This window comes from Silene latifolia, chromosome X (genome assembly GCF_048544455.1).
Source record: "Silene latifolia isolate original U9 population chromosome X, ASM4854445v1, whole genome shotgun sequence".
Lineage (NCBI taxonomy): Eukaryota > Viridiplantae > Streptophyta > Magnoliopsida > Caryophyllales > Caryophyllaceae > Silene > Silene latifolia.
The window spans coordinates 135,157,382-135,170,827 of NC_133537.1; the positions used below are offsets into that span (position 1 = coordinate 135,157,382).

Below are 13,446 nucleotides of genomic sequence, written 5' to 3' on the forward strand. Positions count from 1 at the left end.
AGAAGTTTTACGAGTGTAACTGTAAGTTGTAGAAGTGTAAATGTGATATTTTAAGGCGGTTTTTTGTAACTCTGATATTGTAGGAGTTTTATGAGTGTAAATGTAAGTTGTAGGAGTGTAAATGTAATCTTTTAAGGCGGTTTTTGTATATAAAATTTTTGAATTTATAAAATTTTAACATTTTACAAGTGTAACTCTAATATTTTACGAGTGTAACTTTGAAGTTTTTCGAGTGTAATTTTGATTTTGTTGTGACAGAAATTTTGAATTTATATAATTTTAAGATTTTAGAAGGGTAACTTTGATGTTTTATGAGTGTAATTTTGATTTTCTTTATGACGAAAAATTTGAATTTATACAATTTTAACATTTTTCGAGTATAACTTTGATGTTTTACGAGTGTAAATGTAATATTTTAAGAGTGTAAATTTGATTTTTTTAGGCAATTTTCTATATAAATATTGGAATTTATATAATCTTAACATGCTACGAGTGTAAATTTGATGCTTTACGAGTGTAAATGTAGTATTTTAAGTGTAAATTTGAATGTCTACGAGTGTAAATTTGAAGGTTTACGAGTGTAAATTTGAAGGTTTACAAGTGTAACTTTGGTCCTTTAAGCGTAACTTTGGTCCTTTAAGTGTAACTTTGGTCCTTTAAGAGTGTAACTTTAGTCCGACCATCGACAAACACCACCACCATCGTCCTTCGCCACCTACTCATACCCACAAAAAGATCTATAGTAGATCTGAAAAAAAAAAGATATTTGACGAGTGTAAGTGTAAAGAAATACGAGTGTAACTGTAAAAAAATACGAGTGTAACTTTAAAGAAATACGAGTGTAACTTTAAAAACCCAGATCTAAAACCACGATCTAATACGAGTGTAACTTTAAAGAAATACGAGTATAAGTGTAAAGAAATACGAGTGTAACTGTAAAGAAAAACGAGTGTAAGTGTAAATAAATAAGATATACGAGTGTAACTTTAAAAATCAGATCTGAAACCACCACACTAACAAGTGTAACTCTGAAAAAAAAAACTCAAAAAAATCACATCTGAAACCAAACTAGTATGTAATCAAATTTGAAAAAAAAAAAAAAAAAAAAAAAAAAACTAATGGAAACAAGACGAGAAAGAGAAAAATATAGGAGAAATTTATAAAACCAAAAAAACCACACTACCAACACCACTAATCAAATATGAAAAACAAAATGGAAACCAGACGACAAAGAGAGAGAAGAGGAGAAATTTAAAAAATCAAAATAATCACACTACCACTACCACCACCTCCTACTCTTCCTCTTCTCTTTCTCCAACAACCAACATACCACCACCGACATCACAACCACACCGCCTTTCCCGACCAACCGCATCATATTTGCGAAAAAAAAAATTGACAAAAAAACAGATCTGGACGATGGTGGTGGCCGACATTGTTGTTGTCGTGGTGGTGGTTTTGCGTGGTTGGCGGCAGCAGTTGTGGGTGGTGGTGTTTTGTGGAAAGTGAAAGGTGGTTGATGTTGTAGTTATTGTTGGTTGTTGGGTGAGTTAGTGTTGTGGACAGATCTGAAAGTGGGCGTGCGTGGTGGTTGGATAGTGGTGAGTGAGGGAGGTTTTTGTGTGGGGGGGAGGTGGTGGTGGTCGTGGGTGAAGGTGGGCGTGCGCGGTGGTGGCTGTGAGCTGGGTGGTGGTGTTGGTGGGGTTGGTTGGTAGGCGTGGGGTGGGTGACGGTGGCGGTGGGGTCGGGTAGGTGAGGAAGAGGGGATAGTTTTTTGAATTTTTTTGTTTTTGATTTTTGTTGGTTTTTGAAAGAAATTGATTTTTTGAGGGAGAAAGTGAATGATTTGTTTGAGATGAGAGAGAGTGAGTGTGAAAATAAACTATATATAGTAAATTAGTGATGGATTAATGATTAATTATATGATTATGAGAAAGGGTGTTAAACCACTCACTAATGACCATGAGTGTAAATGTCATCCAAGCCCTCCATCTTACTCATCCAAGGGCTCTAGAGAGGACTTATGGACTCAACAAAAAGAGGTGGACTCATTAGATCTCATATATATATATATATATATATATATATATATATATATATATATATATATATATATATATATATATATATATATATATATATATATATATGTATATATATTATAATTTATGAGAGTTAAGTCATAATTCAACACTTTCTCATCTTATGAGTTTACGCGTACTTAATACAGGTAAGTCTACTGTGAAAAACAGTATGACTGAAGAGGTTGAATATCCTCAGAATTTAGAGTTGCTAAACAAATGGACAATTCCAGAAGTTAGCAAAAGAACTATTTACAATTATGGTGTTTTTGAATATATTGGGTTAAAACACAGAGTTAAAACCACAGAGGAATCTATTTCTCTAAATAATGAAGAAATGTATCTTCAACTTTTAAACAATAGTGACTTAGAACCACTAAGAAAATCTAAGCATCAATTTATTCATATTGGTTTAGTCCAAGTGGCTTTTAAACCACTAACTCTGGAAGGATTACCAGAAAGTTTTATTGCAGCCTTAAGAGATGGTAGAAATTTGAATTGGCAAAAGTCAATTATTGGAGTTGTTAAATCCAGTCTGGCTCATGGTCCAGTCTATTTTGACGTTTACCCAAATTTACAATTATCTTTAACAGATGCTAATATATTAGATGCTTTAACTTTGAATGTTAAAACTCATGGTTACAATTATGCTAAAGGATCTGAATTAATTTGTATTTGCTACAGGATTTATTATAAACCATTATATACTTTAAATCCTCATTGTAGATTAGCTGATAAAGCTATAAATGAAACTATTATTATTGAGACCAATTGTAACAGATCTAATATAACTACTAGAAAGGCCATTAAATGGGAAGAAATATCTTTCCCTGAAAATTGGACAATCACCCAGGCTATGCCTCCTCAATCAATTATGGAGACTAATTTACTTGATGTACAGCAAACTCCTGAAGGAGTTGTTACTTTAAATTTTGGTAATAAACATATTCGACCAAGGAGTAGTACTTCAAAAATGACTAGATCTTTTTCTAATAGGACTTTTATTTCAGCCCTTGATCAAGATTTAGATATGCCTAGTACATCTAGGTGTTCAACTTCTCAATTAAGAGATGAAGACTTTATTGAAACAGATGAAGATGTTTTAAGAATGCATTCTGATAAAATTTTAAGACGACATTCTAAAAAGGAAGCGGACACATTGTCCCAAATGAGTTTTACTGATGATTAATAAAACCTTATTAGACTTTTCTCCTGGTTCAACAACCAGAAAACTAATTAGTGATGAATTTCAATCTCCCAGTTGGGAAAAATTTAGAAATTGGTTTTTTCATAATTTCGATAAAGAACAACAAGATATTTTACAAGATGAATTTTATGAATACTGCAAGTCAGTTAATGAAATTATTTATTTTGTTCCTTGGTATTGTTCAACTTATTTATATAATCATTTGACGATCCTTGAAAGGAATTTTGAACTTCTCAATGGAAATGAAGTTAAAGGGGTTTATCCCCCTTAAAAGGTTTAAATTAGACGGGTGTTCTTACATGCCCCTTTCAAAAATCTATGAAGATGAAACTATTACAACAACTACTAAGCACTTAAATTTTCTAATTGAGCAAAATAATTATGCTAATTTATATTTAAAAATTCTTGGTGAACATATTACAGATTTACATCATAAAACCAATAAAGTTATTAATCTTCTTAATGAGATTGTCCAGAACACTAAAGCTGAAAATCATTTCTCTTTTTCACAAGAGCTGGTTCCTATTATCAAAAATCCTCCTGAAATAAAAAATTTTAATTTTCAATATGATGTTAAAAATGAAAAGCTAATAAGTAAGTTAGCTGAAAAGATTTCACAATTAAGTTTAAACACTTTAAATGAAGAATTATACCCAGATTTCAAAGATGATTTAAATGTTATCACAAGACGGAGAAGTTGGGGTCAAGAACCTGTTAATACTTTGTATTATAATAAAAGACCTACACCTGTAGATATTATGCAGGAAGAAAATGCTGAGATTATCGATGAATGATTATCGTGGAACGATATTTATGAATGGAATATAGACTATTTTGCTGAAAAACAAATTCATAACCACTGTCATAGAATGCTTATGTATTCTCAATGTTGTAAGAGTGCAAACAATAGTGATTCTAATGTTGCTAAAATGATAGTATCAGGATTTACAGGTCAACTTAAAGGATGGTGGGATAATTATCTCACTCATGAACAAAAAATAGCTATTCTTACAAATACAGAAATTAAAGATGAAGTGCCCACAGAAACTGCGGTTTACACTTTACTTGTCAATATACTTGAACATTTTACTGGTCAATATGGAAATAATTATGATTCCACAAGAACTCTTTTACAAAATTTTAGATGTAAAACTTTAACTGATTTTAGGTGGTACAAAGACACCTTTCTTAGTAGAGTTATGCTTTTACCTGAATGTAATAGCTCCCATTGGAAAGCTAAATTTATTGATGGTTTACCACATTTATTTGCAGAAAGAATCAGAAAGATTCTTCGTGGAGATAATCCTTCTATTAATTATGAACGATATAATTATGGTCACCTTATTAAAGCTTGTACAGCAGAAGGTATAAACCTTTGTAATGAAATTAAATTAAACCAACAACTCAAGCACCAAAATATTATTGAAAGAAACCAATTAGGAGAATTTTGTGAACAATTTGGTATGAATATGCCTTCTACTTCTCGAAGAAAACAACACAAAGGCAAGGATAAAACTTATTATCCTAGATATAAAAAGAGAAGATATTCTAAAGAAAAATTAGAAGAAAAAACTCATCGGAAAAATCAAAGGAAATTTCATAAAAAATATTACAATAAAAAAGATTATATACCTCCAAAGGAAATAAGATGTTACAAATGTAATAAAAAAGGTCATATGGCAAATAATTGCTGGACCCAAAAACAAATTAATAATTTGGATATAGATGATGATCTTAAAGACAAGATTTCAAAATTATTTCTTAATAAACAAGATCTACAAAGTGGAACTGAAACTTTGTCAGATAATTCTAGTAATTCCAGTAATAATTTAAAAATTCTTAAAGATGATTCTTTTTATACAGATAGTAGTTCTACAAATACTAGTTCAGAATGTGAACCATGTGGTCAGGGAAAAGTTTGTATTAATCCCAAAAAAGATGACTTCTTTAATCTTTTATCCAATTTTCAAAATGCAAAAATTCAAGTTCTTACCAATAATAATTGGGTAGATATGTTAAAAGCTATCCCAAATGCAGAATTAAGATCACAAATTATTGAAAATATACCCAGTACCTCTCATAATAATCTTGAGTATGACAAGATTAAGAATTTTTCAGAAGAAAAACCTTACTCTTTAAAAGAAGTTTATAAACGTCTGCAAAATAAAAATACAACTTCTAGTCCTTCTTCTTTACAAGATATTTTGAAAGAGATGGATAATTTAAAATCTGAGATTAAACGCCTTAAAATTGAAGAACAAAGAAATGATATAAGAATTTCTACTCTTGAACAACTTTTTATTTTTCAACATGGTTTAAAAAATAATGATTCAGAGTCTAAAGGTGAAGAGGTTGATAACAATGACATTTCTATCCCTAAATTAGATGGTAAAAATCAAACTATGCAGCTTGTTAATACACCCCCAGAATTAGAGCAGAATAAGAAATTTCTCCAAACCATAAATATGGTTGCTAGGCCAAAAATGGTATGTCAAGATCTTACTTAGGATCAATAATCAATTTTCTAAAGAATTTATTGCTTTAATTGACACAGGAGCAGACTTAAATGTTATACAAGAAGGAGAAATTGACTCCAGATATTTTGTCAAAACTACTCATAGCTTATCCCAGGCAGGAGGAGATAAATTAGATATTGAATTTAAACTCCCAAAAGCTGATATATGTGTTAATAACACCTGTATTCCTTTAACCTTTCTTTTAGTCAAGAATAAACTCTCAGTTCCTATTATTCTTGGAACACCTTTCATAATAAAAATTTATCCTTTTACTGCAGATAATAAGAGTTTAACTGCAAATTATCAAGGAAAAACTATTACTTTTAATTTTATTATGAAACCATTTATGAAGGCGATAAATGAAATTTATAGGAAAATTTCTTTAAAGGAAAATCAATTAAATTTTTTAAAACATGAAGTTAATATTTTGACATTAGATCAAAAGCTTAATAATCCTAAATTAAAACAAAAAATTATTGATATTGAAAACCAATTTTATTTATCTATTTGCAATGACCATCCTAATGCTTTTTGGAATAGAAAAAAGCATATAGTAAATCTTCCTTATGAAGAAGATTTTAAAGAAGAAAATGTTCCTACCAAGGCTAGACATTGTCAAATGAATTCAGAATATTTGGAATTTTGCAAAAAGAAATAATAAGTTCTCTTATAGAGAAAAATCTTATTGGACCATCCAAATCACCATGGTCATGTACAGCTTTTTATGTTAACAAAAATGCTGAAAAGGAACGAGGAGTTCCTAGATTAGTTATTAATTATAAACCTTTAAATAAAGTTTTAAAATGGATTAGATATCCAATACCTAATAAAAAAGATTTATTAGATCGTTTGTATAAAGCTCTCATATTCTCTAAATTTGATTTAAAATCTGGTTATTGGCAGATTCAAATTGACCAGCATGATGAGATATAAAACTCGCTTTTAATGTTCCTTTTGGACAATATGAATGGCATGTTATGCCTTTTGGTTTAAAAAATGCTCCATCGGAATTTCAGAAAATTATGAATGATATTTTTAACAATTATAGTCATTTTATCATAGTTTATATTGATGATATTCTCATCTTCTCTATGAATATAGAAGAACATTTTAAGCATTTAGATATTTTCAAAAAAATTGTCATATCTAATGGTTTAGTTATTTCTAAAACTAAAATGTCTTTATTTCAGACTAAAATCAGATTTTTGGGTCATAATATTGAGAAAGGCCAAATTATTCCAATCAATAGAAGCATTGAATTTGGATCTAAATTCCCAGATGAAATTACTGATAAAACTCAACTTCAAAGATTCTTAGGAAGTCCGAATTATATTTCACCTTATTATGATGATTTGGCAAAAGATACAGCTATTTTATATGACAGGTTGAAGAAAAATCCCTGTGCTTGGTCTAATGATCACACTAGAGCTGTCAAGAAAATTAAGAGTAAAGTTATATCTTTACCATGCCTTAGTTTGGCAAACCCTCATTGGGAAAAAATAGTAGAAACTGATGCTTCAGACATTGGTTATGGAGAGATTCTTAAACAAATAGATCCCAATAATAAACAGGAATTTTTAGTCCGTTTTTATTCAGGAAAATGGAATTCTGCACAATCTAATTATGCAACGGTTGCTAAAGAAGTTTTAGCCATAGTCAGATGTGTTTTAAAATTTCAAAATGATTTATATAACCAAAAATTTACAATAAGAACTGATTGTAGTTCTGCGAAATTTATGTTTCAAAAATATTTTAAACATGATGTTTCCAAACAAATGTTTGCAAGGTGGCAAGCTCATTTAGCCCCTTTTTATTTTGAAATACATTATAAAAAAGGATCTGATAATCATCTCCCTGATTTTTTAACAAGGGAGTATTTAACTCTATAAGAGTTTGTTTCTTATTTCAGGAATGGATTTTGGTCGAGGCCGTGGCCGTGGCCGCTTTATGCATCCTTCTAATAGAGGGAGAGGAAGACAATCATCCTCAATTATCAGATATAACCCAGGACAATCATCCTCAATTATCGGATATGGGAATAACCCAGGACAATCATCCGAAATTATCGTGAGTCGGAATAACCTGAACCAGGTTCATCATCTGGTTATATAAGACCAAGTAATACCTTGGCACAATATGGGGGAAAAAGGCTAATAGCCAAAAATTTATGTGATAATATCACGAAAGAAGAATATGATGAATTCCAAATATGGAAACAAAAAGAACTTAATATAAGTTCTCCATCTTTCAAAAAAATTGTGAAAGATTCTCTTGATGAAAAAGAGAAAATGGTGAAATCACCAAAGGAAAGGGAGATTATTATACTCCAGAATTCTGATAAAAAATGGGAAGATAATCCCTGGTTATTATATAACCGCTATTTAACAAATAACCAGTATCCAATGGAGACTTATAAAAGTCGAGGTTTTTATGAAGGAATCCTTTCTGATAATGAGTGCAATTTCTCTCATTGGGAAGATCCAGGAAATTTCTGGAAATTTTCAAAAATTAATATCAAGAGGATAATATCCATAGAAGAATGGGGAATAACTCCATCTACTTCCAAAACTTTGATAAACAAAAATAATGTCAAAGTTGAGTACAATTACTGGGATTATATCCAGGCTTTCGACAAAGTTTTCTTATATGAAAACCCTACAAAGAGCCACACATGGCTAATAAAAATTTACCCGGAAGTTTTTGACCAAAATTTACCAAATTGGTTAATCAAATGGTGGCAATTTTATGGAACTAATGAAGACATTCTGCCACAAATGTTAAAAAATCTTTATGACGAATGGAAAGATTTGCTTCCAAAAACCGATCAGGATGATATTCCTGGAATTATTCAATTAAATTTCTTTATTGAATTTTCTATTCCCTGGATTTGGAAATTTATCCCCAAAACAGAATATAATGATCTCAAATTATTTTGTTTAAAAAGAGAATCTTATTCTCGATTTTGGGACGCAATGATGAGACAAGATAAAGATACAAATGAGTTAAAGTGTATTTACACAATCAATTTAATTCAAGACAAAATTGATTATCTGATTATCTTTAATGCGGAAGAATCTGGCGAATTGGAAGAACACCAGTTACCTGAAGAAATATTTCAGGCCGAAAATAAAACTGAAGCTGAAATACTTAGCCATTATTCTAAATTGGCAAAAAGGGCTTTAGCTCAAAGACAAATGCATGAGGATAGTAAATCCGAGACAAGCGATGTATCAATGGCAATATCCACAGCATCCAATAGCAAAAATAAATTTGACATTCTTCAAGATGCCCAGAAATGGGAAGTAAATAGAAGTTCAATTATTAATAGAAGAAGAACTAACCAATAAAAAGGCCAGAGATGTCAAACCAAAAGACAAAGGAAAAATAGTGGAATAGAAATACCACTATCAAGGCACATACCGTAATAATCAAGCACTAATGGAGCACTAGCAATTGGAGCACTAGCAATAAGCACTAATAAAGTGTCAATAGTCTTAGGCAATATTTTCAAAAAGCTTTTATAAAGCTTACAGTAACAAATGTGAATAGTTTTTATTTTTGCCTATTTAAACAGGCATTTGTTTTAGTTTAGAGGCAGGCTTCTCCTACCCCTCTCTCTAGCTCTCTCTCTCTCCCCCTTGTAAATCTTCTTTCTTAATATAATCTCGTCAACCGTACCTCTTCAATTCTGAGCACAACTTAAAGTTTGTAAGTTTTTCTTGTTTTATTTTTATTTCTTATTTAAATATTTTTACTCTAAGGATGAGCCTAATAGGCTAAATCTTTTGTTGAATTATGACAACACTGGATTAAGTTATATTTGAAACCATGGATGTGTTATTATCTTAAGATGGTTTTATTACCTATCAACATAAAATAAGAAGGTTTAGTGAGGGTACACATTTTGTTCAATCTGAATTGATAACTGTGAAAGGAGAGACACCGTTTTGCCGTTATGCCGTGGTTAGGCGCTAGGCGTTTTTCTTGTCATCTCCGAGTTGTTATCAGGTCAGATTTAACACTTTCGTGGTAATATCCCAATCACTAGTAATGAGCACTTGGGTGTGTGTCCTCGTTCTTATACTATGTTGGTACTGTATAAAGATCCGCTTAACTTGGTATCAGAGCCATGGAAGTATATATAATTTATGAGAGTTAAGTCATAATTCAACACTTTCTCATCTTATGAGTTTACGCGTACTTAATACAGGTAAGTCTACTGTGAAAAACAGTATATATATATATATATATTTTTTTTTTTTTGATAAAATGTGAGTATATATATATCAAAAATATAGGATTTACATGAAAAGCAAATCCTTAATTACATAAGGTTCTTATGGCATAGCCAAGATACATCATAAGCACTCAAATTCTCCCTCCCTCTTCCTCTAACTCTAGCCTTCATACTATCATTTAGTTGCAAAACAACCTGTCTAGGATGCATTAAGACCATTTCATTCCTGCATTTGTTCCTCTGGAACCAGATAGCATATATAGCCCCCAAGAACAACGCAACCTGAACTCCCTTCTGAACAACAGCGCCTCCTCTGTTAGCCCACCACATAAAATCAATTGCCATAGGAAAGCTGCACCCAGTGATCTGCTGCATTGCCTGCATCACTCGTCTGCTATACTGGCAATCAAAGAAAAGATGAGCCAAGGACTCATCTGCTTGACCACATAAAGTACAGCAAGCATCAACATCCATCCCATAAGTTATCAGTTTATCCATAGTATTCATAGCTTCATGTGCCACTAACCATCCCATGAACTGGTGCTTAGGGAATGCCCAACTGTTCCACACAACCTTACTCCAGCAAGCAGATGGGCTAGCATTCCTGAGCCACTCATAGCAGCCACTAGGAGTGTACCCCGTGGGTTGAACCACCCACACCCCATCCACAAATCCCTGAGCCAAGTCTTGCTTAACCTTACAAATCCTCCTCCAAACCCAGCTAGAGTTAGTTGAAGGATTGTACTCAAACCAGTCCCTCCCTCTGAGATAATTACATTGTACCCACTGCACCCATATGGAATCTCTCTTCTCTGCAATCCAGTTCACCAGACGACCCACCATTGCTTTGTTCCATACCTCCTGATCCTTCAGACCTAATCCTCCTTCTTCCTTAGGCTTACATATTTTGTCCCAAGCCACTAAAGGAACCCTCCTATATTCTGTGCCATTTTCCCATAGAAAGTTTCTACAAATGGCTTCTATGCTCTTAATGATGCCCTTTGGGAGGACAAACATCGAGGCCCAGTAGGAGTGCAGGGTATTTAGGACTGACTTAATCAACACAAGCCTGCCTGCATAAGAGAACTTTCTGGCTCCATAGTTAAGAATCCTTGCACAAATTTTCTCAATGAGACAAGCACAGTCAGAGATCTTAAGTCTTGTAGTTTGGATAGGCATACCCAAGTATTTAAATGGGAGAACACCTTCAACAAAACCTGATATCTTTAAGATATCAGTCTTAATGTGATCAGGCACTCCTCGAAAGTAAGCATTGGACTTAGCAGGACTAATTTTGAGGCCAGATGCTTTTGAGAAGGTGGAGAAGGACTGTAAAAGCAGCATCATTGATGTAGTGTCACCTTTACTGAATAACAACACATCATCAGCAAACATCAGGCAGGCCAATCTTTGATTTTTGCACATTGGATGGAAATGAAAGTCATATTTGGTAGCTGCGTATTTCAAGGTTCTAGTTAAATACTCCATACACAGGGTAAAGAGGAGGGGGGATAGTGGATCCCCTTGTCTAAGCCCCCTCTTGCCCTGAAAGAAGCCAAACATATCCCCATTGAGAGATAAGGAGAAGGAGGCAGTGGTCACACACTGCATAATCATGCTATGGAAGCCATTAGGAACTTTCAAGATCCTCGAATCGGTCCACAAATTGCCACTCCATCGTATCATATGCCTTCTGCAAGTCAATCTTAAATAAGCATCTAGGTGAAGCATTTGGTCTCTCATACAACCTTATAAGATCTTGGCATATTAATATATTCTCCTGAATACTCCTGTTTTGAATGAAAGCACCCGATTTCGGTCCACAATCTTTGGTAGCACATCTATATATATATATATATATATATATATATATATATATATATATATATATATATATATATATATATATATATAGGGTCGGGATCCAGTGAGAACCACTAAGATAATGAGAACTGTGAGAACCTCTTTGAGCCCTTAGATATTAGACGAAGGGCTGAGATCCTATCACTTTTTTTGTCCAAAGTCCACACCTACTGTCATCTAACCAAATTGCCCTCTTTCAAATTTCTTTCTCTCTCTCCGTTACTAAACTATTTCCATAAATTGAACACATGTTTTAATAGCTCATTCCTTCATCAATGGAGTCGCGGAATGAACCATCTTTTACCAATGCTATAAATTCAATGAGGTTTGTTTAACTTCTCCATAGAAATTTGACTTTATTTGTTTGGAATTTGTTAATTCGTCAACAAATTACGGTTGATAAATAGTTTAATCGAGTTTATATACAATTAATTGGGGTGCATAATTGAAATTGTTGACTTACGTTGGTGAAATTAGGGTTTATGTTCATGAATATGGTGTCACTCAGTTTCTAATTGTAAAAAATCGCAAGATGTTTGAGCTTTCTATTTTGTTGCCTACTCATTTTGCTTATACTTTTGTAGGACTTTCAGTCATAGTTTTTTGAATATTGCTACAGCTAACCAGCTGTCTGCTGCTTTGATTGATGGAAAGACCATTGCGGAAGACATCAGACGTGAGATCGCTAATGAGGTGAGCAGAATGAAATCTGCGATTGGAAAAGTTCCAGGATTGGCTACAGTTTTTGTGGGTCATAGAAAAGATAGCCAAACCTATGTTCGCAACCAAATCTTAGCGTGTGAAGAAACTGGATTAAGATCTGAAGTTGCGAGTTGGAATGTCGCTTCGAAGATGAAATTATCCGTGCTTTGACAAATTTTAATGAGAATCCAGATATTCATGGCGTTCTTGTGCAGCTTCCTCTTCCTGAGGTATTTCTGAACTTAGACTAAATTTTGGATTGAGAAGTCTTTTGGTGGTAGTAGAGATCTTTTGAAACCCTTGTCAAATCTAATTTTTTTTCATTCTTTTCATTTGAATGTATTTTCCATTACATTGTGCTGAAAATTGTAGGTAGCTGATTATCTAATTTTGCTTTCATATTTTATGTTTTTTTTTGCTCTCTGAAGTCCTCACAATGAAGCTAGAATTCCCATTTTTGGTAGTAACACTTATGAATCGAAGATTTAATAGCAGAGAACCAGAAACATGTTGCTCGGTAGATTTTAAAACTAAAAGAAAGAGCTTTTGTACTTGTTTTGTTTTCGAATGTCCGAATTAATAGTAATTTGTTGTCGTAGCATTCTTTGAAGAGTAAATTGCCAATATTAATTTGGCGGAGGATGAGGGCATTAGAAATTGGAAGGCAAATGTGAAATACATCAGGAACCTTCAGTTATAAATGTGTTTGAGAGGCTTTAATAGCTCCGTGTCTACCTCTTTTTATCACAGTTATGAAACTGATAGAAAAGATCAAAGCTCCTATTAAAGTATGGACTTTGTGGCAAATCATGGCATTGGAGAGAAATAATACTACTGATA

The 13,446-nt window shown here is 32.6% G+C and overlaps 1 protein-coding gene across 1 annotated transcript; it reads right to left on the minus strand.

Moving 5' to 3' along the window:
* Positions 1–10,128: 10,128 nt before the first annotated feature.
* LOC141618406 (uncharacterized) lies at positions 10,129–11,466 on the minus strand. Its single transcript, XM_074435501.1, has one exon. The coding sequence runs from the start codon at positions 11,464–11,466 to the stop codon at positions 10,129–10,131; it is 1,338 nt and encodes a 445-aa protein (XP_074291602.1).
* Between the last annotated feature and the right edge of the window lie 1,980 nt (positions 11,467–13,446).